This window comes from Alligator mississippiensis, chromosome 12 (assembly GCF_030867095.1).
Source record: "Alligator mississippiensis isolate rAllMis1 chromosome 12, rAllMis1, whole genome shotgun sequence".
NCBI classification, from domain to species: Eukaryota; Metazoa; Chordata; order Crocodylia; family Alligatoridae; genus Alligator; species Alligator mississippiensis.
In genome coordinates, this window is record NC_081835.1 from 59501233 (window position 1) to 59527780 (window position 26548).

Below are 26548 nucleotides of genomic sequence, written 5' to 3' on the forward strand. Positions count from 1 at the left end.
GTGATGCCTGGGAAGGGGGAAGCCAGTGTCACTGCCACAGCATGGTTTGGACACCAAGATGAACCTGCTCCAGCCCACAGGCTGGGTGTCGGGAGATGATGGATCCAGGGCTCCCCAGCACATGCAGCCTTGGGGCCAGGTGAGGCACTTCCCCCCGGGGAGCCTGCAGACAGCACTTGCTTGCTGGCTGATGAACACATTGTCACCTCTCGCACTGCTGCCAATGCAACTCCTGCATCCCCAGCAAATGCTTTCTGCTGCGGAGAAAACATTTGCTGGGCTCGGCTTCACCCCTGCTTCAGGGCTCTGGGGACAGGATCTTTCCCTCACAGCTGCCGGTTTGCCTCCTGCTTGGTGATCTCCAGGGTGATTAACTCATCAGCCTCATGAAGCACAGGGGAAAGTGCGGTGTCTACCCGGCAGACTGGCTTGGGCTGCTGCACATCCTCTGACTCCCGCTCCCCAGCTCTGGGGGTGCAGTCACCTGCGAGCTGCTGCACCCCAGCAGTGCTTAGCGCTAACAGCTCGAGCTGAAGGACGGTCCCTGTCTGCCATCTACCGGAGGCACTTTGCCCTGCAGGCTTCCCAAAGCCATGAAGACGGTCCCTGGTGAGCGCAGAAAACTGGGCAGTGGGTCTGCAGAGCACTCCAGCATCTCGGGGCTGGGGATCCTGGAGTAGCCAGGCCACGAGCAAGGGGGTGAGGGAGAAGCAGGGCCTTCCGGCGCAGTCATGGGGGATCCCAGGGCCGGTGCATCGAGGTGCTGTGGGTCAGGACTGCGGAGCACCCGCAGACCTGTGCAGGAGGGAGCTCAGGTAGGGCCAGCCTCAGGGCTCGGGGAACTCGAGGGTCTTCCTGTGTGTCTTAATTCAATGCTGAGCAACAGGTGGAGAATCTCCGCTGCCCCTCACTAGACGCTATATAAAATACAGATGTAGCAGGCCCGTTTCTGGGGCACAGAGGAGCCAACAGCTTGGGTGGGAGGTGGCATAGGAGAGCCAAGCATCCTTACTCACAAGTCAGCTGGGTGTGGGGTGGCCTCCTGCCACCGACCCTTACCTGCATCCTTTGGCCAGGGCTGGGCAGTGGGCATAGGCTTGCAGCTCTGAGGCAAGGCTGGAGCAGTGACCCTAGGGCTCTGGGGGTGGCTGTAGCTTGGCCCACTCCCACGGGCTTTTGGGATGTCCCAGGGACTCCATAGGTGTCCTGACCAAATGGGGATGGGACCCTCATCCTGGCAGTTCATGCTGCCACCTCCAGTGGGGAGACCCCAGCTCCCAGGTTGGTAGTGGGCAAAAGCACGGGGGTTTAGGCACGCAGAAGCTGGTCCTTGGCCTTTCCAGCAGCATCCACAAGGTGGAACCCAGAGCGAAAGCATCCAGGCCTGGGGGCTGACCCATCCAGCTTCTCCTGCTGCCGAAGGAGGGACGGCTGCGAGGCTCCAGAGACTGCTTCGGACACTGGGGAGGAAGCTGAGTGCCCTTGCTGGCTCGCCATGCCGCGAGCCCCTTGCCTCTGCCTGCTGGCTGCTGTGCTGAGCCTGGGCCTGCGCCCTGCCACGGGGGGCATGGACTCCTGCTACGATGCACAGGGGCGAGCCCGGCGCTGCATGCCCGTCTTCGAGAACGCAGCGTTTGGCCGGGAGGTGCAGGTGACCAACACGTGCGGGTCCCCGCCAGAGGACTACTGCCTCCAGATGGACGACGGGCGCTCCACCCAGCTGTGCCGTCGCTGTGACATGGGCGACCCCCTGCACCACCATAATGCCACCTACCTGACCGACTTCCACAGCCAGGAGGAGAGCACCTGGTGGCAGAGCCAGTCCATGGCCTTTGGGGTCCAGCACCCCAACTCTGTCAACATCACCCTCCGCCTGGGTAAGTGCAGCCAGAATCCCCCCATCCTCCCCGTCCCCAGGGACCTGCCCAGTCCTGCCTCCAACAAGGGGTTGCAGGAGCCCCTCGAGTCTCCTGCTGGCTGCCCCCTACCCCTCCAGCAGTCGGGGCTCGGCATGGGGTGCTGGAAAGAGACAGTCCTTGGAAGGAAGAGGGCGGCTGGTGGGTCTAGTCTGAAATGATTCCTTGTGAACTGGCACAGAGACATGGGATTAATTTGCTCAACAGCTGGGTGGGGGAAGCGGGACTGTCTAGCTGTGGGGCACTAGCTGGAGCAGCCGGGCTTCTCTCCCTTGCTCTGGTGCTCCCCCAGGCAAGTCCTTTACCCTTCCCTGTGCCTGCCTAACCCAGTGACTGGCACGGCCCTGCCTCCTGGGCTCTCAGGAGGAGAAACACTCGAGCAATGGGGATTGCTGGGGTCCTGCAGTGGCAGGGGACCACGAGATGGGGGTGAGATGGGGCAGGGCGCTGGCAGGGAGACTGGAAAGTGGAGCTTGTTTCTTGCTGGGCTCAAAGTGGCCAGGGCAGAGCAAGGATGTGCCAAGGGGCTGATGTGATCTAGGAGGCGTACGAGCATCGAACCACATCTCTGTCATGTTGCCATTTGGCATCGACATGATGCCGCTACAGCTGGGGAAGGATGGCCAGGCAGGGTGACTCAGGCTTGGCATGGCTGGAGCACTTTCCTTCCATCATCTTACAGGGCTTTGCAGAGTGGAGGCCAGAGAGCTTGGTCCAGCCCTGGGGGAGTTGCCCATGTCATGGGCGTTGTGTCACAGTTGGAGGGATGGAGAGATTATGTGACTTGTCTGAGGCCACATGGGAAGACAGTGGCAGAGCTGGGAGGCCTCCACGAGGCTAGACCCCAACTGCCTCTTGCCATCCAGAGGGAAAACATCTGTGTCAAACAGTTAAATGTTGAACAAAAAGTACTGCGGGACAGGGCAGCCCAGGTGGGGCTCTACAGGGGCAGCGCTGAGGAAGGATTCAGAGCCACCGCCTGTGTCTGAAGGCTGGAGTGAATGGGAATCAGTGTTTGCTGCTTCCCACGACTGCGTGATAGCGAAGGCCGCTGGGTGTAGGCTGAGCAGCCCGGGCAGGCTGCATCAGCACCTCCCAGTAACTCCATTAACTCCAGTGCATTTACCTGGAGCAACATGACAGGGGAATCCATCTCGATGGGCTGGATCCTCGGCTGGCTGGAAGAAGCATAATTGTCATTGATCTTGGACCTATTAGGCTGGTTCTCACCTGCCGAGGGCCTGACTGTACATATAAATTATTACACTACTGGCCTGCCTTGGCTGGAGCCTGACAGTGCGGAGTGGTGCCTGGCGTGTTTAAGAGCTGGATGCATTTCCCTGCTGTGTGAACGATGCTGGCAATTGCCCAAGCCTGTGATATTTCCATTGTCATTCCTAGCCTGGCGGCCACCTTTATGGTGCAAGGAGGAACAGAGGCACCATTGTTCGGAGCTAAACAAATAGTACGTAGGGATGATGTCCAGGGTTGGAGCTGTGTCGGCTCGTTCTGACTGCTCCTCAGAGACGCACGCTGAGCTTGCCCCGATGGAGCAGGTCGGCAGTGCTGCCCTCCACCCCGCTGATGGGGGAAAGCTGAGGCCACAGCCGCTGGTTCCCCGGGGAGGATGGAGGGAGACGGGAGTAGCTTGTTTCTGCAGAGGTCACTCCTTTCCCAACCCCCTGTGAATCGACAGACATCTGGTCTGAATCCCGGCAAGGGCTTCCTGCCTGGGATGAAAGATGCCGCCGGGTGAGCCAAACCGCCCTTGTTCCAGATCCCAACACCTCTGCAGAACCAGGGTTTTCCTTCGGACATGCAGCAAAGATCAAGCCAGAATAGACCACGGGCACCATCTGGCCTGGCCTCTGTCTCGCCCGTGCTACAGGACTTTTCTAAGTCAGGGTCCATCTGTATGAGAGCAGCTCTTTCCCCCAAACCTCCCTTTGAATGTAAACCATTTCCTGTGACACTGGCTCCACCACAGCCCTGGGTAAAATGTTCCAGTGGTTAATTACCCCCACATCCCGTGACAAATTTAATTTTGCTCTGAATTTGTCTCAAGTCCCAGCCGTGGGATCGTGCTGTAGCTCTGAAAGATGGAAGAGTCCTCTGCTGTCTGCTTTGCATTCCCTGTGGAGATCTTATGCGCCAGGATCTGGTCACCCCCCAGCCTTCCCTTGATTAGGTTGAATACACGGGGTTCCTTGTATCCCTCGCTGGAGGGCACGTTTCTCAATGCTTTATTTAAATTCTCGTGACTGTTCTCTGAACCCCTCCATGTTATCAACATCCTCTTGACCTGTGGGCCCCAGAGCTGGACACAGTTTTCCAATGGAGCCGGAGCTCTGCCAAATGCAGAGGTACTCCAGCCGCTCTGCTCCTACTCCATAGTCCCCTGATGATGCATCCCTCTTGGTTAAAAAGTCATGCTGGGAGTTCACAATCAATGGGTGACCGTCCATCACCCCCAAGTCCTTGCCAGAGTTGCTGCTTCCCTGCACAGAGACCCCTTCTCCTGTAAGGTGGCCTCCCTTCTCTTCCTTAGACATGCAGCGTTACATTTGGCTGTACAAAAATGCCCAGCTTACAAAGTGGCCCAGCTGTCGGCACCCTGCCCTCTTAATACTCCCCATCTTTGCATCATTTTCAGGACTTCATTGTGCTGTCTCAGCCTTTCCTTTCAGGTCATTCATAACTAATATTAAATAGTTTGATCTCTGCAGGACCCCATTAGAAAGAGCACCTCCTTGATTGTCTGTTCAGTTATGCTTTGAACTCTGTCAATTAACCAATTTTGAATCTGTTTAATGATGCCATTTTGGGCTTGTGTCACCCTAGTTTCTTAATCAGTATGTTGTGTAAAACCAAGTCAAATGCCTTACAGAAGCTGACACTGTCACTTTTACCAATGGAGGCTTGTAATCTCAACCACAAAAACATCAGGTTAATTTGACAAGATCTATTTTCCAGAAACCCATGCTAATTACCATTAATTATAGCATGCTTCTTTCATTCTGTATTCATCAAGTCTTCTATCTGCCAGTCCATCATTTTGCCCATTTTGATTAAAGTCAAGCTGTCAGGCTTATAATGACCTAGATCATCCCATCTACCCTTTCGAGACACAGCAAGACATTAGCTTTCTTCCAGCTGACTTCATCAGCATTTCGGGGTGATGGAAGATCAGGCCAAATGATCCAGCCCTCTCGGCCAAATCTTTCAAGACTCCACGCACGTGAACTTCTTGGACCTGCCTGTTGTAGACTGCCCGGTCTTAGCGGCATTCCTAGAATCTGCCAGTCTATGAAACCTCCTCCTTTGCCTCCGGGGGACCAGGATGGACCCGTTGCCTCCTATATCTGAATCCTTATGCAGCTGCTTTCTTTTTTGTCCCGGAGAACTAGTGCTTGGCTTCTCCATTGGAGACCTTTCAGGCTGACAGTAATACTCCATCTGCCTGTCATGTTTTGCATCAGGAAACCATGGGGAATTTTACACCCTTCGACCCCTTTTTCCTCTTGTGGGATGGGTAAATATTATTCTCCCCATCTTACATCGAAGCAAACTGATGCACAAACAGAAGAGAACGCAGGAGTCCTCCTTTAACGGCCAGCTCACAGGCCCCGCAGTGCTTGTTCTTTCCTCCATCCTGCGTGTCAGATCTTCTGACATGATTTAAGGGAGAAATCATTACGTGCTAGAGTTTCTCCCTTGGTGACAGCCATGTCTGCAGTCATGGGTCAATGGGGAGTACCACTGGAGTAACAGAGAGCGTTGTTCAGCCCATTAGTTTGAAGCCAGTTTCTGGATCAGGAGCTAACTCCAAAAGCTTCCTTGATAGTCAGTGCTTTGTTCCCTGGACAACCTGGATGCCTGAACCTGGGAACCCCACTTTTCCTCTCCTCCCTTCTTGCCCCGAATGGGCGCTTATCCCACCAGGGCTCGGTTGCTGGTTGTTTGTTGACACAGTGCACAGACCGGCCTCTCTCCCAGAGGAAACTGCTCTGCCCGTTGACTGCTCTGACCTCCCTCTGTTTTCCTAGACACCCCCCAAGGAATTTCCTGTCTGGGAATAAACCCACCCAAGACACTGAGAGTCCCAGAGTCCTCCAAGGTGTGGGGGACATCCCCAGCACAGAGAGCAACACATGCTTTGCACCCATGGCCTCTCTGATCCACTCCAGACCCCTGTACCCAGTGCTTGTTCCCTGCGGGAATGCCCGTTCGTGCCAGCCACCCTTGAGACCTATTTTCTGCCTCCCTGAGAGTCATATCGAGCCCCGCCAAACTAAGAGAGCTTTCCCAAAATACTGTATTTCTCTCTGGCTAAACACACGTGTGCATCAGAAAGAGCAACCAGATGGAAACAGGTCATGGAGCCCAGAGGTCATCAATGCATTCATCCCTCAATGGCATCACTTTAGGCAGCTCCCGAGGGCTGATAGAGAGGAGCAGAGGACAGTCGGGATGGCTGGAGAAGGTGGATTGAACCGCCGCCATGGGCCGGATCCAGGGAGGGGCTGCGTCTGCATTGCCACTGAAGCCGTGGGAGCGGAGGGTGTGGGCAGGAGCTTTGGCGCTTGGCTTAGACCCAGACTTCATGTGAGGCTGTGTCTTCAGGGAGCTGAGTTGCATCCAGCTTTCCCCCCAACGCCTGTGTCTCTTGCAGGGCTAGTCTCTGGTAGGCTGTGGGGCCTGGCCGGTCCGGGACTGCCCTACTGCCCAGTCCCTCGCAGAGGTCCCCCCTGGCTTGCAGTAGCCCGAGTTAACTCGGTTGCTTTATGGGATTCTTGCAAAGTCACAGCCCATGGCTGACATGGTTCATATGGGCCCGATTAAAGGTTTGTTTTCTTAGTCCCGAAATAACCCCTCTAACATCCCAAACTCATTATCTTTTCAAATAAAGCCAAGGCTTGTAGCTAATTATGTAGAAAGCCAGTCTTTGAGCTGGCCCAGCCCTTTGTCTCGTACAATTAAGCAGTTTGATATTTGTATTTAGGCTTTTTTCTTTAACTCTTAGAGGTGGTTTCAGGGTTGGGTTGAAGGCCCCGGAGCCTGTAGTCCTCTGCCGCTCCTCTGTACACCCAATGCAACAGCAGTGCTGCACAGCCCTGGCTTTGAAGGGATCAAGATCTGGTCCCCCCAAGCCACCCCTGTCCTCATGCTGCCCAAAAGAAGCCAGTTAGTGATGCTGGACCTGATGGGCCTCTCCTATCCACTGGTTTTGCACTGCTCTGGCTCCCTGGGGCCAGCTCAAGAGCCGGCATCAATTAGCATGATGGCATTGGCCTTGTCATTGGGGCAAGTGGGTCATTGGTTTGGTGGCATTGCTCCTCAGTGGCATAGGTGAGATATTAGCTGGGTCTAATGCTCAGGAAGGGTTTTGTAATGGGGGTATCCGCACCCTAGACTTGGGCTCAAGACCCAGCAGGCTTGTTGCACCAGCATATCTGGGCAGTGCTAGGTCGGATTTCAGCCGGCACCAGGATCTGAGTGCCTGTGTCCCAGCTCTGACCCCAGTGTGGATGGGCTGGCCAGTTCCTAACATCCAGTCTCTTCCTTCCCGTCGTTGGCATGCGGCAGTGTCTGAACAGCAGCCACGTTGCTTTCTTTGGACTGACATATCTGGTTGTATATCAAGAGAAACAAAAGAGGCGGAAGTAAACACAAGGCTTGGAGTAGCAGGCTGCAGGAGCTGGTATGTCCTGCCCAGAGCTGATGCTGTGCTGAGCGAGAGGAGCACGTGGCCACTCTGTGAGCAGCCCCTGCCCACCTCGGGGTAACCTGGGCCGTGCACAGAGGAGGGAGCCCTGGCTGCTCTGACCGCCTGTGTTTCTCAGGGCAGCTTGTCTTCCCAACTGGCCCACCTCCCCTACTCGTTCTAGCCATTAAATCTGGAAGCTGATTTTGTGCTTATGCAGAAAGCTGCCGTCCGGGGGCTGAAGTCTTCCACCCAAGAGGTACAGCAGGGGCAGCCACGTGTGGCTGGGCATCAGCAGTCCTGAGCATCAGGACTCCGGGGTCCTATTTCAGACCCGTAAGATGAGGTTAATGGTTCTTAAACTCCTTGCAGTTTAGAAGTACATGTCAGGGGTTTCTTATGGCCCAATATGGGGCCATAAGTACAGTGTGTCCTGGTTACCCCTTGACCCCATCTTTGGTGCAAAATGTCACCAGATTTTGGCAGGCACATGGAAATCTGAAGTCCTTCATGTGCCAAGGAAGCTCTGCAGGCACTGGGGAGCTCACTCTCCTCCTCGCTGTCTCTTCTTCTCTCCTCTCTCACCAGGGAAGTCGTACGAAATCACCTACGTGCGGCTGAAGTTCCACACCAGCCGGCCGGAGAGCTTTGCCATTTACAAGCGTAGCCGCGCCGGCGGGCCCTGGGTACCATACCAATACTACAGCGCTTCCTGCAGGAAGACGTACGGGAAACGGGAGAGGCAGTACCTGCGGCCCGGTGAGGACGAGCATGTGGCCTTCTGCACTGAGGAGTTTAGCGACATCTCCCCGCTGAGTGGAGGGAACGTGGCCTTCTCTACCTTGGAGGGCCGGCCCAGCGCCTACAGCTTTGACCAGAGCCCCGTTCTGCAGGTACCAGGGTTGGCTGTGGGTGGGTGTATGGATGGTGGTAGCTCGGGGGAGTTGCCTGTGCTCAGAGATCAATACTATTGCCAGTGCTCTGATTATCATGGTGTAGAGATACCTGCTCAAAGGCAGAGAGAGAGACTCCGCACCTAATGCCTTTAGGAGATGGTGGGAGCCTGTGTGCATCCACCTGTGTATGTAGGAAGGCACAGATGAGCCAGGCTTGCATGGGTTGGATTTATAGGGTCCTGCTGGGGTATATCCCATGGTCCAGACTCCCATGGTAGCTATCGCCCCTTCTGTTCCACCTTGTAACAGAGCTGCTGACTCTGTTTCCTACTTTAGAGGCATTTGCCTGAGCCGTTCCTCATATGCTGTGCCCTGGGTTTTGCAGGACTGGGTGACTGTCACCGACCTGCTCATCTCCTTGAACCGGCTCAACACATTTGGGGATGACATCTTCAAGGACCCCAAGGTGCTGCAGTCCTACTACTATGCCATCACGGACTTCTCCGTAGGCGGCAGGTAGGGGGGCTGCCAGGCTGGTGAAGGGAGCAGTGTGGAGCAGGAGGAAACATATCTCTGGGCATAAGACCCAGACTCCTGGGTCCTGTTTCCAGCTTTGCAGTTCAGTAGCTGTGTGACCTTGGGTCAGTCACTTAAATCTCTCCATGCCTCTGTTTTCCCCTCTGTAAAATGGAACTGATACCATACAGGCGTTTGTGAGGCCCAGAGCTCTTGGAGACCCTCCAGTGAGAATCCTTTACACTTGAGCTGTCCCGTGACACAGGGCACCACGTACGTTCATTGGCCATCCTCCGTCTTGGTCCTTCCAAAAAGCTCTCTTAGTGACATGAATTTCAGTGGAGTTCAAGGGTCATCCTTTCTCTGCCTAAATGTCCCTCATTACAACCCCTTCTCCCGGGAAAGCTGGGGCTGTTTGAATGTTCCTGCTATGGGAGGGATGGGGAACTTCCAGGTGCAGCTGATGGAGGCCCCTTTCTGGGAAACGGAGCCGGGCATGAAAGCTGGTTGTGGGAATCTGCTTGTGTGGGATGGCCCTTTGCACAATTAGAAACCTAAAATGCAGCTTCATTGTAGCCAGAAGGAAGGGTGCTTCCCATGCCATCAGCTGAAGCAAAGCCCAGAGATAAGCGTGGTTGGTGGTAGCTGCAGACACCCTCCAGCGCCTTGCAGATTCAATGCCAGCCTGCTCATACCCATAAGGCATGTGGCCACTTCCTTGCTGCCCCTGGCACTGAAGCCTGGCGGCACACTGTTGGCAGGAGGGAAAGGCTGTGGGTGGAGGGCTGAGGGATCCTGTCTAGCTGAGCTTGTTTTCCTTTTATCTGCCACGTCAGCCCAAAATTACCCTTCTGGAGCCTGCAGAGGACACTTGGCATCTTGAGGATGATCTGGGCAAGGGTTACATTCAGTGCTGGTGAGGGACCACCCTGGATATGCTGGGCTCCTCATGCCCTCTGTGCCCTTCCTCTCAGGCTCCCAACTGGAGCAAGTCTGTGTCTACTCCGTCTCGCTGCTCATGCCACATGTCCCGGTGACTCTGGAGAGCAGTGCCTCATGCTCCGGGGCAGAGACACAGCCAAGAAGTGCTGCAGCCTGCGGGAGGAGCAGCCTTGACCATCTCTAACACCCCGGGCCCAAACAGCTGGAGTTTGTTAGTGCTAGATTTAGACCACCCTCAGTCTGAATGACCTCATGGCTTGATCTGCTGGGGAGTGCATTGGGGAAGGGGCAGCAGCTGGCTGGCCTTGAGGCAGCCTGGCCTCTGCTCCTGTCTCTCCCCCTCAGGCGCGGGTGACGTCCATCCTGTCCAAAGCCAGTCACAACAAATGACCTTCCAGGGGGCCCAGAAGCTGCTACCCCAGGCCCTTTCAGGCTTCTCCGTTCCAGCTGCTACCGTGGACTTGGTCTGTGGGCTCCATCCTCCCTTCTTGATGCGTGCTGGAGGCAGTTGCCCTATCCAGCAGACCAGAGCTGTCCCCTGGCAAACGGCTGGGAGCTGGTCTCAAACGGGCCTTGCTTTACATGCTTCTGCTTACCTTGGCCCAGAGCAGGGCACCTACAAGAAATAGCTTCCCTTCGTCTTCTGGCTGAGATTCTCAACACCTCTCTCACTTCTGCCTCCATCAGTCCTTTGCCTTTTTCCAAACCCTTCCTGGATGCACATGTGTTGCCCCAGCGTACAAGCCCGAGGGGTTGTTGATCCAGGGTTGCTGCTCACTCTGGCTACCACCTTGAGATAACACCTTAGTGCAAACTCTCTGAGTCCATCGTGGCTTGGGGCACATCCTCCTAGGGCTTCCCTGCAGTCAGTGCAAGCTGAGTCCAAATGGGAGGGAATGGCTCTGCTGAGCCAGGTGCTCCCTGAGGTTTAAAGTCCGGAGGAGCTGAAGGCAGGTGGAAACCGTGGCTCTCCCCCTCTGGCCCCTTCCAGGTGCAAGTGCAATGGCCATGCCAGCGAGTGTGCCCCAAACAAGGCTGGGCAGCTGGCTTGCCTCTGCCAGCACAACACCACCGGCGTGGACTGTGAGCAGTGCCAGGCCTTCTACCAGGACCGGCCGTGGGCACGTGGCACAGCGGAGTCTGCTAACGAATGCCTCCGTGAGTACCCCCGATCCTGTGCCATGTGCCTGTGGGCCCTCTCTTGGCTACGAGGTGGCAAGGTGATTTTTTTTACCCATACTTGTGGCAGGAGTGGAAAAGAAGCAGCAGCGTTCAGGGAAAGTCACTGAGCCTGCTGGCTGCACCGCAGGGCAATCTCCTCCCAAGAGCACTGTCCTACTGGGGGTAGGATGGAGGGCCAGCATCTCTGGCCTGAATTCATCTCCTGTAATGCCTCTGGTGCCTCAGGGGTGTCAGGGCGCTTCCTTAGACTCATGACTGCCATGGAAGGCACAGCTGGGGTCTCCTCTCTGCTCACTCCATGCTTACCAGCCGGTGCCCTGCCCTGCTCCAGGTGGGAAGCTCTAGCCCTGCTACCAGCACTGGAAAGCTGTGTCTACTTTCTCAAGGAGGCTTTTCTCCATAGGTTGCAGTGCCCAGTAGGTCATGGTTGACCCAGGGGGTTGTAGTGGGCCATGGGTCATAGCACCTGATGCCCAGTGAAGTCATTTCAGGGTCTTTGATTGCCTCTGGGGCAGCCACGTCTCCTATTCCCCTGGCATAAGAAAGAGACCGGCTGCCATATCATACGGACGTGGTGGAAAAATGCCTGCCCTGGCACCTTTTGTGACCAGCGGGAAACCCCCAAAGCCCTCTGTTGTCAGTGCACTCAGCAGCCAGGCTGAGGACCTGCACAGCAGAGTACAGCCCTTCACCACCATCTCTCTCCAGCATGCCAGGACCATGGGAGCAGATTTTGGGGGCAGGAACCATGCAGTTTGTGCCTGAGACTCCTCAGTGTTGCTGCAGCACAACCACAGAGCAATGCTGAGAGGTGATGGAGGGAGATAACATGAGCCCTTCACTGCAGGGGACCTAGGCTGGACCCAGCTGTGGTCCTTGATGGTGGGTCCATGTTGAGGCCCAGGCCCTCCTCAACCTCCTACAGCCTTGCAGACCCGCCACCTCTGGCTGTCCTCTTCATCCTCTGTGAAGTTCCCGTTCTCTCTCCTTCCCCGGCACAGCATGCAACTGCAGCGGACACTCAGACGAGTGCTTCTATGACCGGGAGCTGTACCGCAGCACTGGGCATGGCGGGCACTGCCGCCACTGCCGGGACAACACAGATGGGCCACACTGTGAGCGCTGTCGGCCGAACTTCTACCGCTGGGATGGGTGGGCAGCCTGCCAGCCCTGCAGCTGCAACGTGGCAGGTAGGCAGGGCAGCGGGGAGCACGCTGGCAGGGGCATGGCTGATGCCACAGCCCCATCTGCTGCTCTAGCCACCCTTGGGATGGGTCTTGGGGCAAGTTTACTCTAGAAGAGGGTACCAGCAGGGCTCAGGGCTGCTGGAAGCCCGGTACAGATGGCTAAATGGGCCGTGGAGGGATTTTGCCAGAACATCTTGTTTCACTCACTCCTTCAGAGTCATCTGAACCTTTGGTTACCCCAGCACACCTCTCTGGGACCCCCAGGCCCAGCCCATGCACTGCAGAGCTGGAAAGAAGCATGCTGTGGGCTGGGGGCAGGGACAGGAATATGAGTGCCAGTAGCTGTGGGGCAGGCTAAGCTGCCCCCTTGAATTCCTGGGTGGAACAAGCCTTAAATGTCCATGAGTGTGTCTCCCCCACTTGCCCTCGCCCTCCTCCAGACTCCCTGGCTTGCCCACTGTCCCAGCCTTGGCACCTCTTGGTTTCCTGCAGGGTCCCTGCAGCTCCAGTGTGACAGCTCTGGAGCCTGCCCCTGCAAGGCCACCGTGACCGGCTGGAAGTGCGAGCGCTGCCAGGACGGCTTCCACTCCCTCAGTGAAGGGGGCTGCAGGTGAGAGGCCTGAGCCCAGGTGCCCTGGGCTTTAGGAGTGCAGACTGGCACCCCCACGCCCATCCCATCCCTCTCCTGGGCTGTGGGGAGGTGGGTTCAGTTCTGGGCTCCTCTCTGCATCCTGCCCCAGAGAGCAGCATCTACCTGGCCTGGGCAGCAGGAGGAGAGGAGGCCTCACAGGTGCTGGTAGGGGATGAGCTGGGGCGTGGGGTTTGCTCTTACCTTGTTGGTTCTTGCCCCCCAGGCCCTGCGACTGTGATCCCGCCGGCAGCTTGGGGACGTGCGACCCCAACTCAGGGCGCTGCACCTGCAAGGAGAAGGTGGAAGGGCACCTGTGCAACATGTGAGCTGAGCAGCTCCTCAGGCTCTGCCCGGGCCAGTGTAGGATGGGGGCAGGACTGGAGAAGTGATTTCCCCTTTGGCAGTGGGGGTTGGAGCCCAGCCTGCCTCTGTGCAGTGCCTCTTGGCTGTAGGGGGAACCAGGAACGTCCTCCTTGCTTCCAGTGGGGCTTGGACCAGAGATGGGGGAAGGGGTGTGCTCCCCACTTCTTGCTGGAGAGGAAAGGATGGCCTGGCCTTGCCTTCCCCAGCCACTTGCAGCCGGTGCTGCCGTGATGGTTCATTTCCCCAAACCCTCTGCAACGGTGCCTGCTTGAGGGGCTGGCATCAGGATTGGCTTGGAGCAACTTTCCTCCTCCTTCAGGCTCATGCACACACCCTCCTCTCCCTGTGCTGTGTGGGGCTGCGAGGGAAGTGGCTGTGAGCTCCCCCTGCCCCGTTCATAGCAGTGCATTTCTTTTCCCTGGTGCCAGATGCCAGCCTGGTTCATTTAACCTGCAGCCTCACAACCCTGCTGGCTGCACCAGCTGCTTCTGTTATGGCCACTCGAATGTGTGCACAGTGGCTGCCGGGTACGAGGTGCATCGCATCCACTCCGACTTCAGCCAAGGTACCAGCCTGCCGGTCTGGGAGCAGCACAGCTGGCTGCTTTGGGGGAGATGGTCACAGGCAAAGAAGTCTCCCCCCTGCGCTCCTTTGGGGCATATTCACTGCGTTCCCACCCCTGGCTCGTAGCAAGGTGCAGCAAGCTCCTGCTCACCCTTTGCAGAAGTGGTAGGAAGGGTCCAAAAGGACTGCTCCCTCCTCTGAGCTCTCATCTCAGCATCACAACCTCAGCCGAGTCGCTGTGTGTAGCCGGGCTCATCCCCACTGGGGAAAAGCCCCTGGATGAGCACAGCTTTGAGAGGAAAGGAGCAGGACGGTCTTTGCGGGTTGGAGGGGCATCAGCAGGGCTGAACGCCGGTCCCCAGGCTCTATATTTGAGGAGACTCTGCCCTCTGCCGAGGACTCAGGGCAACAGCAACATCAAACCCTCCAGCTGGTCCAGAGGTGGCTCTCCCACCACCCTAGTCTGAGGGCTTTGCCTGGGAGCTTGTCCCCTCTGATGGGGCTTGTCCCGTGGCTTCGGGATGGGGGTGTGTGGAGAAAGGCCTGAGAAGCTGAATCAGCCCCTGATGGGGTGAAGGCTTCCTGGCCCAGGGGAAAAATATCCTTCTGGCTTTGCCAGGTGTTAGCTCAGCCCTGCTTATGAATGCTCCCCGGCCTGGGCACTGCTGCCCAGAGACCCAGTGGGTGAAGATATCTCAAGAAGAAGCTTGTCCTGATTGAATTGAAAGTGCCATGTCCTTCATGGTGTGGACATGATGTGTCCCCTAGCTCTGGAACGGACGTCAGGCCTGATCTAGCCGATGCAGGGGTGGCCCCGGGAGGGATGTGACTCTCAAATGGGCCAGACAGTCAGGGGCTCAGCACCTGCCACTGTTCTCTGTGCTCCATGCTTCCCCCGCGGATTTGGGTTTTCCCCACCGTGCTGTGCTCCTGGGGAAGTCAGAGGGTTCGTGGGATAAATTGGGGCTCATTTGGGTCAGGGGTTCCTTGAATATGGAAAGGCTAGATGTCCACGTGGCCTCCCTTCATGACCCTCTGGCCAGGTCAAGACTTTTTGGGGGCAGAGGGTCATTCCTCACTGAATCCCCCACGCTGGCTCTCCGGTCAGGCCGGCAGCCCACCCAGGTGTTGTGTACCCGTCACGCAGGGCCCGAGGGCTGGAAAGCTGAGGCACCAGGTGGCAAGGAGACACCTCTGCATTGGACCAAGGGGAAGATCTACCTCGAGCAGGAGCCAGTGGATTTCATCGCACCAGGTAGGGCCTGGGTATCGGTGAGGGGTGTCGGGACGGCAGTCACTACGTGGCTGCAGCAGAACCCACGCTGGGGTCAGTTGTTTAAATCATCATCATTAAATCATCTGTGGATTTAACCGGTGGATGAAATCATGGTGCCTTCAAAGCCAGGCAGAGTGCCCTGATGCTCAGTTTTATCCCCTGCCCTGCTGTTGATTTGCTGGGTGAGCTCAGGCAGCAGTGTCCCTTCCTGTTCAGTACCTCCTTATCTAGGAAATGACTCTCACCTCTGTTGGGGGGGTGTTTGGAGATCTGCAGGTGAGCAGCACTGTGAAGGAGCTGGGCATTTCCCCTCATCCATAGGAGATGTGGGTCTTCTTGCCACGAAGGGGAATTCATGCTGCCAAGGGTGTGGTTATAGGGAGGCCTGGGGGCTGCACACCGCAGGCACACTGGCTGAAACATAACCTTAGAAGTGGCATACCGGTCACAGATTCACAGAAGTTCAGGGCTGGATGGGACCTCGGGAGATCATCGGGTCCAGCCCCCTGCTCTGGGCAGGAAAGACTGCTGGGGTCAAATAACTAGCCCTGGGGTCCATCTAGCCCCATCCCCAACAGTGGTAGGGGTGGATGCTATAGAGGAAGAGCATTGAAATAGATATTTCTTGAGTGATCTGTCCCCTATTCAATACCCTCTCTGGCATCCACCATTATTGGCTTAGAGATGCCAGAGGAAACATCTCAAATCGCTCTGCTCAATAGCCATGAATAGATCTATCATCCACAAATTTATCCAGTGCCTTTTTGAACCTGGCTCTGCTACCTGCCTCCACCTTGTCCCATGGCAATGAATTGCAGAAGCTAACTATGCATTCATTACAAGTTCTGCCATTGACATCGCTGAGAGCAGGATCAGGTCCAGAGGGTGGGAGAATCTGGTTCATCCCCCGTCTTACCAACTCTTCCCCACTTCCTTTCGCTTCCCCAGAGAAGTTCCTTCATGACCAGCGCCTCAGCTACGGGCAGCTCCTCTCACTGCGCCTCCAGGTGGAGGGGAACGAAACTGGATCCTCTGTGTTTCCCATCGGGCTGGTCTTGGAGGGACACAGCATTGTGGTGTCTTCGAGCTTCTCAGCACTGCCAGGCGGGGACAGCCAGTCCCTCCCCACCGAGCATGAGGCCACCTTCAGGTACAAGTGGTCTGAGTCCCCTGCCCAGCCCACGAGCATTCATGTCCCCAAAACCCAGCAGCACAGCTGGCCCCACTGTCGGCAGAATCCGGCAGAGAGGGCGCGGGGGGAACAGGCCTTCGAGACCTGCAGAAAGCCGAGCACAGGCCAATAGCTTGAAGTTGCAGCAGCATAAGTTGATATTGGACCTCAGCAAAAACTTCTTCACTGTTAGAGCAGTGAGGCAGTGGGGATGCACCTAGGGAAGATGAGGACTCTCCATCAGTGGAGGTGTTCAAGGAGAGCCACTGGTCCGGGGTAAGACAGGTGTAGCGATGCCTATGTCTCCCTGTGGAGATTCCCCAGGCGTCTGGGCTTTGCTGGGGCTGGGAGGGAATTTCTCCCCACGCCTTGCCACTACATGTCTCAGAGGTTTTTTAAACGTTCCCCAGAGGCACTGGGTGTTATGTGTAGTCAAAGCTGGGGATTGTGACTGGACTATGCCTATGCTTCTGCTGGGATTTAAACCCAGAGGGTCCTGGCTAGAGGGTCTTGCCCTTCTGCTCAGGGTCAAACCGATCGCTGTATTTGGGGTCAGGAAGGAATTTTCCTCCATGGTCAGATTGATACCCACTGAGGTGTTGTAGCGGGGCACAGCCTCTTCCTGGGGTCTCTGGAGGGTATATTAACAACTTTACAGAAGCAGGACATTGGCCCCCACGGTGCCCCTGCTTCACCTGGGGCAGGTTCGGGTGTGATGTCTGGTGTTGTGTCAGGGCTGACTGTAGTTTTACTAAGGGGCCAGACAATGGATGTGCTGGGATGGTTTGGGACAGGGAGGATCCTGCCTCAGACCTCTGGAGATCCCTTCCAGCCCCACTTCTGTATCCTTCTGTGAGAGTGAACTCAGCCAGCACCTTCCCCTGGGGCTGATTTCACCTTTCTTTTCTCCCCAAGCAGCCTCCTTCTCTATTGCCTGTGAACACATGTGCATGCATGCACCCACACCCATACCTGCACACACCCCACAGGGAATCGGGGCCTGAGCCTCCTCTCATAATTCGTAGACATGCCTCCTGCCATTCCCCTGTGTCTCTGGTGCAGCTGGGCCTTCCCCCTGGCCAAGGGATTTCTATTCCTGTGATCCCAGCCTACCCACCCCTGTGCGCGCAGGGCATTTGTAGTGGGTGACGCCACACCACTCCTTCTGGGCTGGTTCCCCGCAGGCTCCATGAGGCAGAGATGGAGCCCTCGCTGTCATCCTTCGACTTCCAGCACCTGCTTTCCAACCTGACTGCCCTCCGGATCCAGGCTGGTAGCAGCCAGGCACCGTGTAAGTGACCCCTGGCAGCCAGGAGGCAGCTGCTTTGTAGGGAGCCTGTCCCTCCAGGGAAGGGCTGACTGCAGCTTTTTGCGGACAGTGGGCGCTGCAGTGGGTAGCCCTGCAGTGAAACAGGGATATGGGGTCCTGGGAAGTGAGGTTTCAGCTTGTCGGGTCTCCAGGGAAGAGACTGTCTCCCCCTTTTTGTGTGTGCAACCCCTCCCTAGCACAGGAAGGCCCTGGCTGGGATTGCGGGCAGCCCTAGACAGGGCATTAAGCGAGACAGCACTGGGTTCCCCTCCCAGACTGACAGTCCATGGGAGGGTTCCTCTACCCACTTTAACTCCCTTTCCTCCTTCTGCAGGCAGGGTCTCCTTGCACGAGGTCCAGCTCACCTCTGCTCGCCCGGGGCTATCCTCGCCCACGCCCTGGGTGGAAGACTGTGTCTGCCCACAGGGCTATGTCGGGCAGTTCTGCGATTCCTGCGCACCTGGTTTCAAGAGAGAGGCTCCCTTCGGCGGGCCCTTCTCCAGCTGCATCCCTTGCACCTGTAACCAGCACGGCAGCTGTGACCCCAACACAGGTCTGCGCTCCCTCCCGGTGACTTGTCTTTCCCACTGCGTGATCTCGCCTTCCTTTGCAGGAAACCATCCTGGCCATCTGTTCATTCCCTGGCTTCCCAATTAGCCATATAATTACCTGGCAATTGCGCTGTAAATCGTAGATAATAGATCTGCATAATTGCATGTTCCCAAAGAATAGTGGGGAATGATGCCGGGAGCTCTAGCACCCAGTGTCTCTAAGGTTTTAATTGCTGGGTAAACTACAAGGGGCTACTTTCTGGCAGAAATACCTGACTAACTGCAATGATACTGGTGATAGCAGGTGATAAAAAGTCACACATCTACCGCTGTGAATATATATGGGGCTGGAGAAGAGAGAGCATAAGGAGGAATAAAATGCATTGAAAGGCAGGTAGTGTTAGTTGTAACCGTGTTTGTCTAAGGACATAGGCAGACAAGGTTCTTTGGGTAAATATGATATCTTTTATTGGAACAACTAAATGGTTGGAAAAATTGTTCTTTACAAGCTTAAATACCCTTCTTCGGGCATAGGAAGAGTCTGCTGTTTTGTGTTCTCCTTGAAAGGCAGGAAGCACTGATAAAGGGTGGTGGAGCTATTGGAAGGAGAGTGATCCTAGCAACAATGCTTGGGGTAGATAGGAGGAGCAGAGATAAGCGGCAGAGAGTCTGGGTGGGTGATGGTTGCTGCAGCAGAGCTGAAAGCAAATCAGCATGGGCAAGGCAGGGGAGAAAGCGAGGAAGAAATGGATTATGGGGGCTATGGAGGAGGAATGAGGGGTTTAACAAAAGAGCTGGAGAGATCCTGAGACTGTATGGTACATGCCATGGGACCGCGTGCTGCAATGCAGCTATGGTCCTGCTACAGAAGTTTACATGTGTGCACATTTATGCACATGGCTGGGATGTGTGGCTGGGATGCTTTTCCACATGTGCATTAGGACTTGAAGGTCCTGTGCAAGGAGGTGCACACTGTCTGCATGTCACTGCAGTTGAGAGGCTTGGGATCCTTGTCCCCCGCTGGAGGGTGGCTCAGAGAAGAGGTCAGTGAGGTTGTTAATGAGGCATGTGTGGTTGTGTCCACACTGGGCAGGTGCTAGAACATGTGGCAACAGAGCCTGAGATGCCAGCCCTGTGCTAAGCCCTATTGTGCTCTGGTGTGCCCCGTGGCCATTTGATGGTTTGCTGGGATGGGATTTGGGATCCTTTGGTTGGCATCACTGGCTGAAAGCCCTCTAATTAGCTGCATGCAAAGTGGGGCTTAAGTGCTGCTCTGCTACTGATGAATGGGAAGAGAACTTCAGAGGCAGAGGTAGACAGCCGTGGAGGAACTGTAGGGAGGCGAGGGTTGATTATCAGGCCTTAGTCTGTCCAGGCTGCAACCTGATTCCACACTGTGAAATGAGTCGCTGCTCATGTTACAGCAAGTTGTGTGGATTTTTTTTATATATATTTTGGAAATTTTTTCATGTACCAGGTCAGATTAGCCAGATTGGTTCTGAATTCTATGAATCATTCAAAAGCTTTATGTGGCCCCACTACCAGCAAGTATTGTCCACCCCAAACTTTTCAGCCTGGGACTTCAGATATTTCCAAATCCTTTGGCAGGCATCCTACTTTTTTTTTTAAATATTTATTTCTATATATATAAATAAATATATATATAACTTTACCTCCAACACTCCACCAAGCACCCCAAGTGGTTCACTTGGCAGGTCAAAGCACACTTTGACAGTTAAACCATTAAAAACCCATTACACGGTTTGCACTACGTATCTGCGCACCCACACACCCATCTCCGTACCCATACCCACTGCCAGCCTGGCAGCCATCCTACATGCAGGCCCAAGCTCAGAGTCTCAGGGTTTGGATGCCCCCAAGTTTCACTTGCCCTCAGCTGTATGGCTTCAGGAGCAAGCTAGTTACAACGAGTTACACCAGGCTACGGGACAGGCGCTAAGCCCTGCTAGTTTGGCCAGCTAGCTTGGGTGCCAGACACCTCTAAACCGCCCTTCGAGAGTTTTGTGTGTGGAAGGTAAAGCAATTAGGGGTGAAACATAGGTGAGAACCTGTGTTAACTCTGCACCGAAGACCTTCTGTCCAGTTTTGTAGTTCAAGGGGTGGAGGATCATCTGCATCAGCACTCTAGGTTTCTAGGGATCAGCCCTGCTGAAATGGGGTCAGTCACGCACACGTGATGGTGCATAGCAGTACTCTCAGGCAAGAGGCGGCTTTGCACAGGCACAGACTCCATCTGCCGGGGGCTCTGCTGCCCACTTTGTGCTAGGGGAAAGCAGGCGGGCACATGCCGTGTTGCTGCAGATATGTCATTGAAGCAAACCTGCCCGGCCTGCCAACTCCCAATGAATTGCAGATGGCAGGGAGCTCCCCCCTGCACTGAGAGCTGCTTCTCCAGGGAAAGTGTCTGGTTTTCTTCAGCTCTCTGGCGGGGAGGGGAAGCTGCTGGTTCACACAGACACCCCGGCCTCCTGCCCTCAGTTTGACTGGGATAACCATGCTCTGCAATTCCCCTGCGGTTCCAGCTGGACTCCTTGTGTGCTCTCAGCTATTGGTAACGATCAACTGTGCCTGGGATAGCAGCCAGCCCGGCCAACGTGGCCCTTGGTGTGAATGGAGCTGTGGGACACCCACCCGGCCCTTCCCCTGCTGAACCAGACTTTCATCAGAGAGTAGCCCCATTGAGTCTAGCAGGGGTGCTGTGCTTGGAGCAAGGCAGCATCAGGCCCTTTGCATTGTCTGTTGAGAATGAACAACAAACCTGTGGCCATCTAGGACTTCACGGTTGTGGCTGTGTGTGATAGCGAGGATTGTACCCACATCCCAGCAGCCTGGGCTCTGAAGAAGACTCACCATTCGCACTCAGCAGTGTATGGGCAATGACATGTGGCTGCTCAGGTATAACTTGGCAGGCTGACACATAATGTTCTTTCTCCCTGGGCTCAGCATAGCTCCTGCTAGGCATCAAGGTATATATATCCTGTGTGCTGTGCTGCTATCAGCTTGCTAATCCAGGGGCAGGTACAGGCAGCTCCCTAGCGCACTTGGGGAACATCTAAGTATTGAGAGCAAAGAACCTGGTTGCGCCACCAAGGAAATAAGCTTCGACTTCCTGCACCTCCGCTCCAGCAGTAACATCTGTGGTGCAGGAGCCGGGAGAGCTTGTGGCTGGGCTTCAAAGAGCGACTGTTTAACGAGTGCCTCGGCCCTGCCCTGCGGAAGCATGGCAGGGCTCTGCCGCGCCGCAGCCTCTTTTCTTGTGGAGCGCCGGGTCTGGTACAACCCCGGGGGCCCTTCCAGGCCTTTGATCTTGCAGCCCGGATGGTGCTACTGCCTCCTGCACACAGCCTTGCACTGCGGTTCCAGCTCTCCTCTCTCGCTTCCTCCTCCTCCTCCTCTCCACCTTGGCCCAGCTTAGCTTGCGATGGTCCAAGCTACTGTGTGCTCCACTTGGGGAGGTCCGTGTTGCTCTGACCACCCTTGGTGGATCTTCTGTCACCTCCTGCCTTCATCCTGTGTCTCCATGGGGCTGATCCATCCCCAGGCCTTTGGGAAAGTGCCTGCCTTCAAACCTCATCCCCAGCCCAACCTGCCTTATAGGTTGCTCTCTGCCGACCATCAGTGATGGGGCTGGAGTGGTTCCAGCCCCAGGGCAAGAGGCTCATGGTGCCTTTAAGCCTGTGACATTGGGGGTGCATCGCCAAGGATGTTCTGCTCCTCTGCCACGTGCTGGGCTGCAGCTGCATGACCCATGACGCAGGGCACGCATATGCTGGAAGTGGCTTGGACCATCTCAGAGAAACCTGTTGCCAGTGACTTCCACCTCTGGGCACGGGTGATGTGGACACAGCCAGTGCTTTTGCCTGGGAGCGATCCTCTTGCCTGGGAGTGCCTGTGTGATCCTGCTGCTTAACTCATGGTGCATGACTTCAGGGCTCCAAGCTGGGAGGTCACAATCCCTCTGCTCTGTCTCCCACAGGGCACTGCCAATGCGTGCACCATACCGAGGGTCCCTCCTGCGAACGCTGTGCCCCTGGCTTCCATGGCAACCCCTTCGTGGGGCACGTCGATGACTGCAAGCCGTGCCCCTGCCCTGGCGGGTCGCCCTGCATGGAGATCCTGGAGAGCGGCGAGGTGGTGTGCACCCACTGCCCGCCAGGGCAGAGAGGTCAGGTGCTGCAAGGGAAGGGGGGCAGGTAGTGAAGCCTGGGGCAAAGAGAGGTTGGCAGGTGGATGGAGAGACAGGGGCAAAGAGGTGTCACAGCATGGAGGGAGGTGGTGAGGCCTGGGTCAAGGATGGATTGGCAGGCAGATGGGTGAAGTGTTGCGATAGCAAGGGGGCATGTGATAATGCCTCGGTTAAGGACAGATAGCCAACGGACTGACTGAGTCCCACGCACTGTTGCTCCCCTCTTCCCCCCTCCAGGCAGGCGCTGTGAACTCTGTGACGATGGGCTTTTCGGTGACCCTGTGGGACGGGACGGTCCCATCCGCCCTTGCAGCCCCTGCCAGTGCAACGGGAATGTGGACCCCAACGCCGTGGGCAACTGTGACCCTGTCTCTGGCCGGTGCTTGAGGTGCCTATACAACACGACAGGAGAGCACTGCGAGAGGTGCCAGGAAGGCTTCTATGGGAACCCACTGGCTAGCAGCCCCACCGGGAAGTGTGCCTGTGAGTACCGCTCCCCCGCCCCATCCTGCCAGGCCTTCCCCTTCCCAGAGCCAGGGTCCTGCTCCTCAGAGCTCACTTAGCTGAGAAAATAAGCATGCCACCATCTTAACTGGTGTGAGGGGGAGCAGCAGCCTTGGAGGGGCACATAGGCTGCACCCATTGCCTCCAGGACTGGAGACTGAGCACGGAGGGGAGACATGATACGTTCAAAGTCAGGCAGCGAGTCAGCAGCAGAAGGGAGCTTAGGACCTAGGAGTCCTGATGGTCAATCCTGTTCTTGCCTATTGACCATAATCCCCCCTAGAGCTGAGACCAGAACCCAGGAGTCCCTCTTCCCAGTCCCCTCTGTAGACACCAAGGCAGGCGGCTGGTTGAGCTTGAAATTGCTGCAAAGCCCTGGGGTCTCAACCCCTGAGTGATTGTTGTCTCCCCCTAGCTTGCAGATGTGATCCTGGCGGTTCAGCCCAGGGGCTGGAGACCTGTGATCCCATCACTGGCCAGTGCCCTTGCCTCCAGCACGTGACTGGGCGAGACTGCAGCCGCTGCCAGCACGGATACTATGACCTGCAGCCAGGGGCTGGATGCAAGAGGTAGGCTGGAGCTGGAGCTGCTGTCAGGTGCCTGAATATCAGTGTCTTAGGCACAGGAGATCCCCCCAGGACATGGTGTGATGGGTGTACAGTTCACACGGCTCTCTCCAGGCCTGCACCTTCCACAAGGGGCAGCTGTGGAAGCTGGGTCCTGCCAGCCTTGCAGTGGGTCCTTGATCACGGAGCCCCAGAATTGTGCAGGGCAGGGCAAGCAGCAATAGGCTTCGTTAGCAGGGTTAGGTCAGATGCTCTCACTGAAGGCAACCAGGTGAAGGGACAATCCCTGGGCAGGTGGTGGGAGCAGCGTGGGGCACAAGTGTTTGCCTGGGAGGGTTCAGAAAGGGGTGACTCTGTCACAAGCAAGGGGTTGGACCCGGCTGATGAGCCCTCCTGGCCCTATGGTCTGATGGCTTCCACTGAAGGTCAAGGCAGTGGCACTGGTGTCACCTCCTGTCACCTGGTCACTTTAGGGGTTGCTGCTGCTTTGACCCAAAGCCAGCCCCACCCTGCAGGGGTCCATAGGGACTGGCTTTCTCTTGGAGAGAGCTGGAGGTCAGGGAACCCAGGCCCTGACAGGGTGGTGGGCATGCCCTGGCACTGCCTCTGAAGGCTTGACTGGACTGGGGCTGTTTCTGCTCATCCTCTTCCATTTCCTCTGTCCCAGCTGCAAGTGCAACCTGGTGGGTTCCCAGGAGAGCCAGTGCCACCTGCTCACGGGGCAGTGCCCCTGCCGCCCAGGTGTAGAGGGGAGGCCATGTGACCGCTGCCAGCCTGGCTTCTTTGGTTTCTCCATGAAGGGCTGCCGAGGTAACAATGACAATGATAGCCTGAATGGCGCTGATATCAGAGCATGGGGGTGGCTGGTGCAGAGGGGTCTGAGGCACTGTGTTGTGGGAGCCCAGGGTCTGGCATGGTGGAGCCAACTGCAGCGGGAGAACCCTGGTTTGTGCCCTTCCTGGGTCTTGCCCCTGCCCCACAGGTCTCTCCCTCTGCCTATGGCAGCTGCCCACAAGAATAGCCCAGTCCCAACTTGACTGAGCCCAGCGGGCAGGGGGGAGTCAGGGGAAAGAGACCCTCAGTGGCTCTGGGGTCTTGTTCCATGCCATGAGTCACATCGCGTGGCTCTCTGTGCCCCAAAGCCCCTCTGGGCAGTGGCTGTAGGAGCTCTGGCCCAGGCACTCGGGCTCGTGTTTGTGAAGTGCTGGGGAAGAGGCACTAGGAAGCGGCAGAGGCAGCTGTGAGCCTTTGGGCCCGTGCTTACCACGGTTGTGCAGATCTCCTGCTGTGTGTGCCACTGTTTGCTTCACCCTGACCCCAGCAGGGTGGGGAGCAGGATCTCTCCCTTGACCCTCAGGGTAAGCAGCGCCTGCCCCAGCCCTCGTTTGTGGCTCCAGTTCTGGTGACACGGATGTCGGCCAGTCTGACCTTGCTTGAGCGCCTGCTGCATGCTCCTGGGATCTCTCTGCCTTGCTTCCAGCCTGTCACTGCTCCCCGCTGGGCTCCGTCACGCCCCAGTGCCACGAGAACAGCACGTGCATCTGCAAGCGAGGCTTTGTGGGCTACAAGTGTGATCAGTGCCAGGTAAACTACTACTACGACCAGGAGCGGGCCCAGTGCCAGGAGTGTCCTGTCTGCTACAGCCTGGTGCAAGACGAGGTACGAGCCCTCCCTCCCTCACTGACCCTGCCCAGCCTGGGCCCTGGCCCCTAGCTGCCATCCTTTCTGAAGCCCCCTGCTCCCCTCGTAGGCTGACAAGCTGAGGGCCAAGCTGCAGAAGATGGAGGAGTGGCTGCAGAAGCCAGACTGCAGCAGCCCCCAGCCCCGTTCCCCAATGCTGGGAGAAGAGCCGCGCGGAGACAGCCTCCCTAGTCGCTACCTGCTGCAAGGTGGGGGCAGAGGAGCAGGGCTGGCATCTGGTGTCCGGGCAGGAGGGGGTGGGATGTGGCATAGGCACAGCCCCAGAGGGATCTGGGTACAGATGCACCCCATCCAGGGCATCCCCTGTTGGAGCTCCATTCTTCCTCTCCCATCAGTGAGGGCCCGGCCTCATAGCCTCTGTGCTGCTTGCAGGTGCCAAGGCGATGTTCCTGGAGCAGGTGGCCCAGCTGGAGGGCTCAGTGAGCGCTGCGTGGGGTCGGCTGAGGAACGCCAGCGGGGCCGTGGGCTGTGTCAGCAGCGGGAGTGACAAAACCTGCATCTTGCTGTCAGAGATCAGCACCGTGCTGCGGTCCGCGCAGCAGGAGATCCAGCAGGCTGCCGCCACGCTAACGACAATGGTGCCCAGCTCCAGCCCAGCCTGCTGGGCATCCATCTCTCTCTCCCCTCCCCCTGAGTGACTTGAAGTTGCCCTGGCTCCCTTGTGGGACAGGTCCAGTCCTACCTGGGCTCCGGTCCCATCCTCAGGAAGGCAGGGTGCTGGCCATGTGAGCTAGGTCTTGGTGTGGGAACTGCACCGGTGGGGATGGAAGGAGCACCCTGCACCCCATCTGGGGGCAATGCCCCTTATGGCTTTGTGGGGGTGTCACGGGACAGGTGGGAGCAGCAGCCTGGCAAGATGCCTTTGACTGTGAGTGGCAGGCCCCAGGCTGTGGTGTTGTCCCCAGGGGGAGGTCTGGGCCCTGACTCCTGGGATTTCACTTCTGTTTTCTGTTTGTGTTCCTAGGTTTTTCCTCAAGAGATTTCAAAGGAGCCCACGAGCTGGGGCCGCCTGGCACTGGAGTCCCGGGCGCTAGCGGAGAGGTATGCTGTCTGGCGATGGCTGCACATCTCCTCCGGCTTGTCTATGGTCCGCGTGCTCTGATCCTGCCCTGTCTTGAGTCCCTGCCAAGACTCTGGCCCTGTCTACAGCCCCTGCTCCCACTTCTCTCTGCACCCTCAGTTTCATGCCCCTTCTCACGCTGCCCCTACATTTGCAAACCACCCTGGTCTACAAGGGCTCGGCGCTCCATCAAGTGTGTGCACCATGTGGCACTACCCTATGTGCCCTGGGCATCGTGTCCTGCTGTGGCAGCAAGGTGCTGTGCCCACCTGTCTACCCCGAGCTCTCAGAGATCTCTCAGA

General features: G+C 56.8%; 1 protein-coding gene across 1 annotated transcript in view; it reads left to right on the forward strand.

Moving 5' to 3' along the window:
* The first annotated feature begins 1431 nt into the window (after positions 1–1431).
* The window catches only part of LAMC3 (laminin subunit gamma 3), a 32845-nt gene continuing 7728 nt past the window's right edge, over positions 1432–26548 (forward strand). The window contains exons 1-20 of the mRNA XM_019475652.2: positions 1432–1877; positions 8209–8513; positions 8902–9032; positions 10966–11132; positions 12158–12346; positions 12836–12953; positions 13198–13296; positions 13766–13902; positions 15049–15156; positions 16126–16327; positions 17533–17639; positions 17992–18210; positions 22206–22394; positions 22653–22898; positions 23335–23488; positions 24153–24295; positions 24966–25144; positions 25236–25374; positions 25559–25764; positions 26151–26227. Of these exons, the coding sequence (XP_019331197.1) occupies positions 1496–1877; positions 8209–8513; positions 8902–9032; positions 10966–11132; positions 12158–12346; positions 12836–12953; positions 13198–13296; positions 13766–13902; positions 15049–15156; positions 16126–16327; positions 17533–17639; positions 17992–18210; positions 22206–22394; positions 22653–22898; positions 23335–23488; positions 24153–24295; positions 24966–25144; positions 25236–25374; positions 25559–25764; positions 26151–26227 (3497 nt within the window). The 5' untranslated portion in view covers positions 1432–1495. The remainder of the gene's footprint in view (positions 1878–8208; positions 8514–8901; positions 9033–10965; positions 11133–12157; positions 12347–12835; positions 12954–13197; positions 13297–13765; positions 13903–15048; positions 15157–16125; positions 16328–17532; positions 17640–17991; positions 18211–22205; positions 22395–22652; positions 22899–23334; positions 23489–24152; positions 24296–24965; positions 25145–25235; positions 25375–25558; positions 25765–26150; positions 26228–26548) is intronic.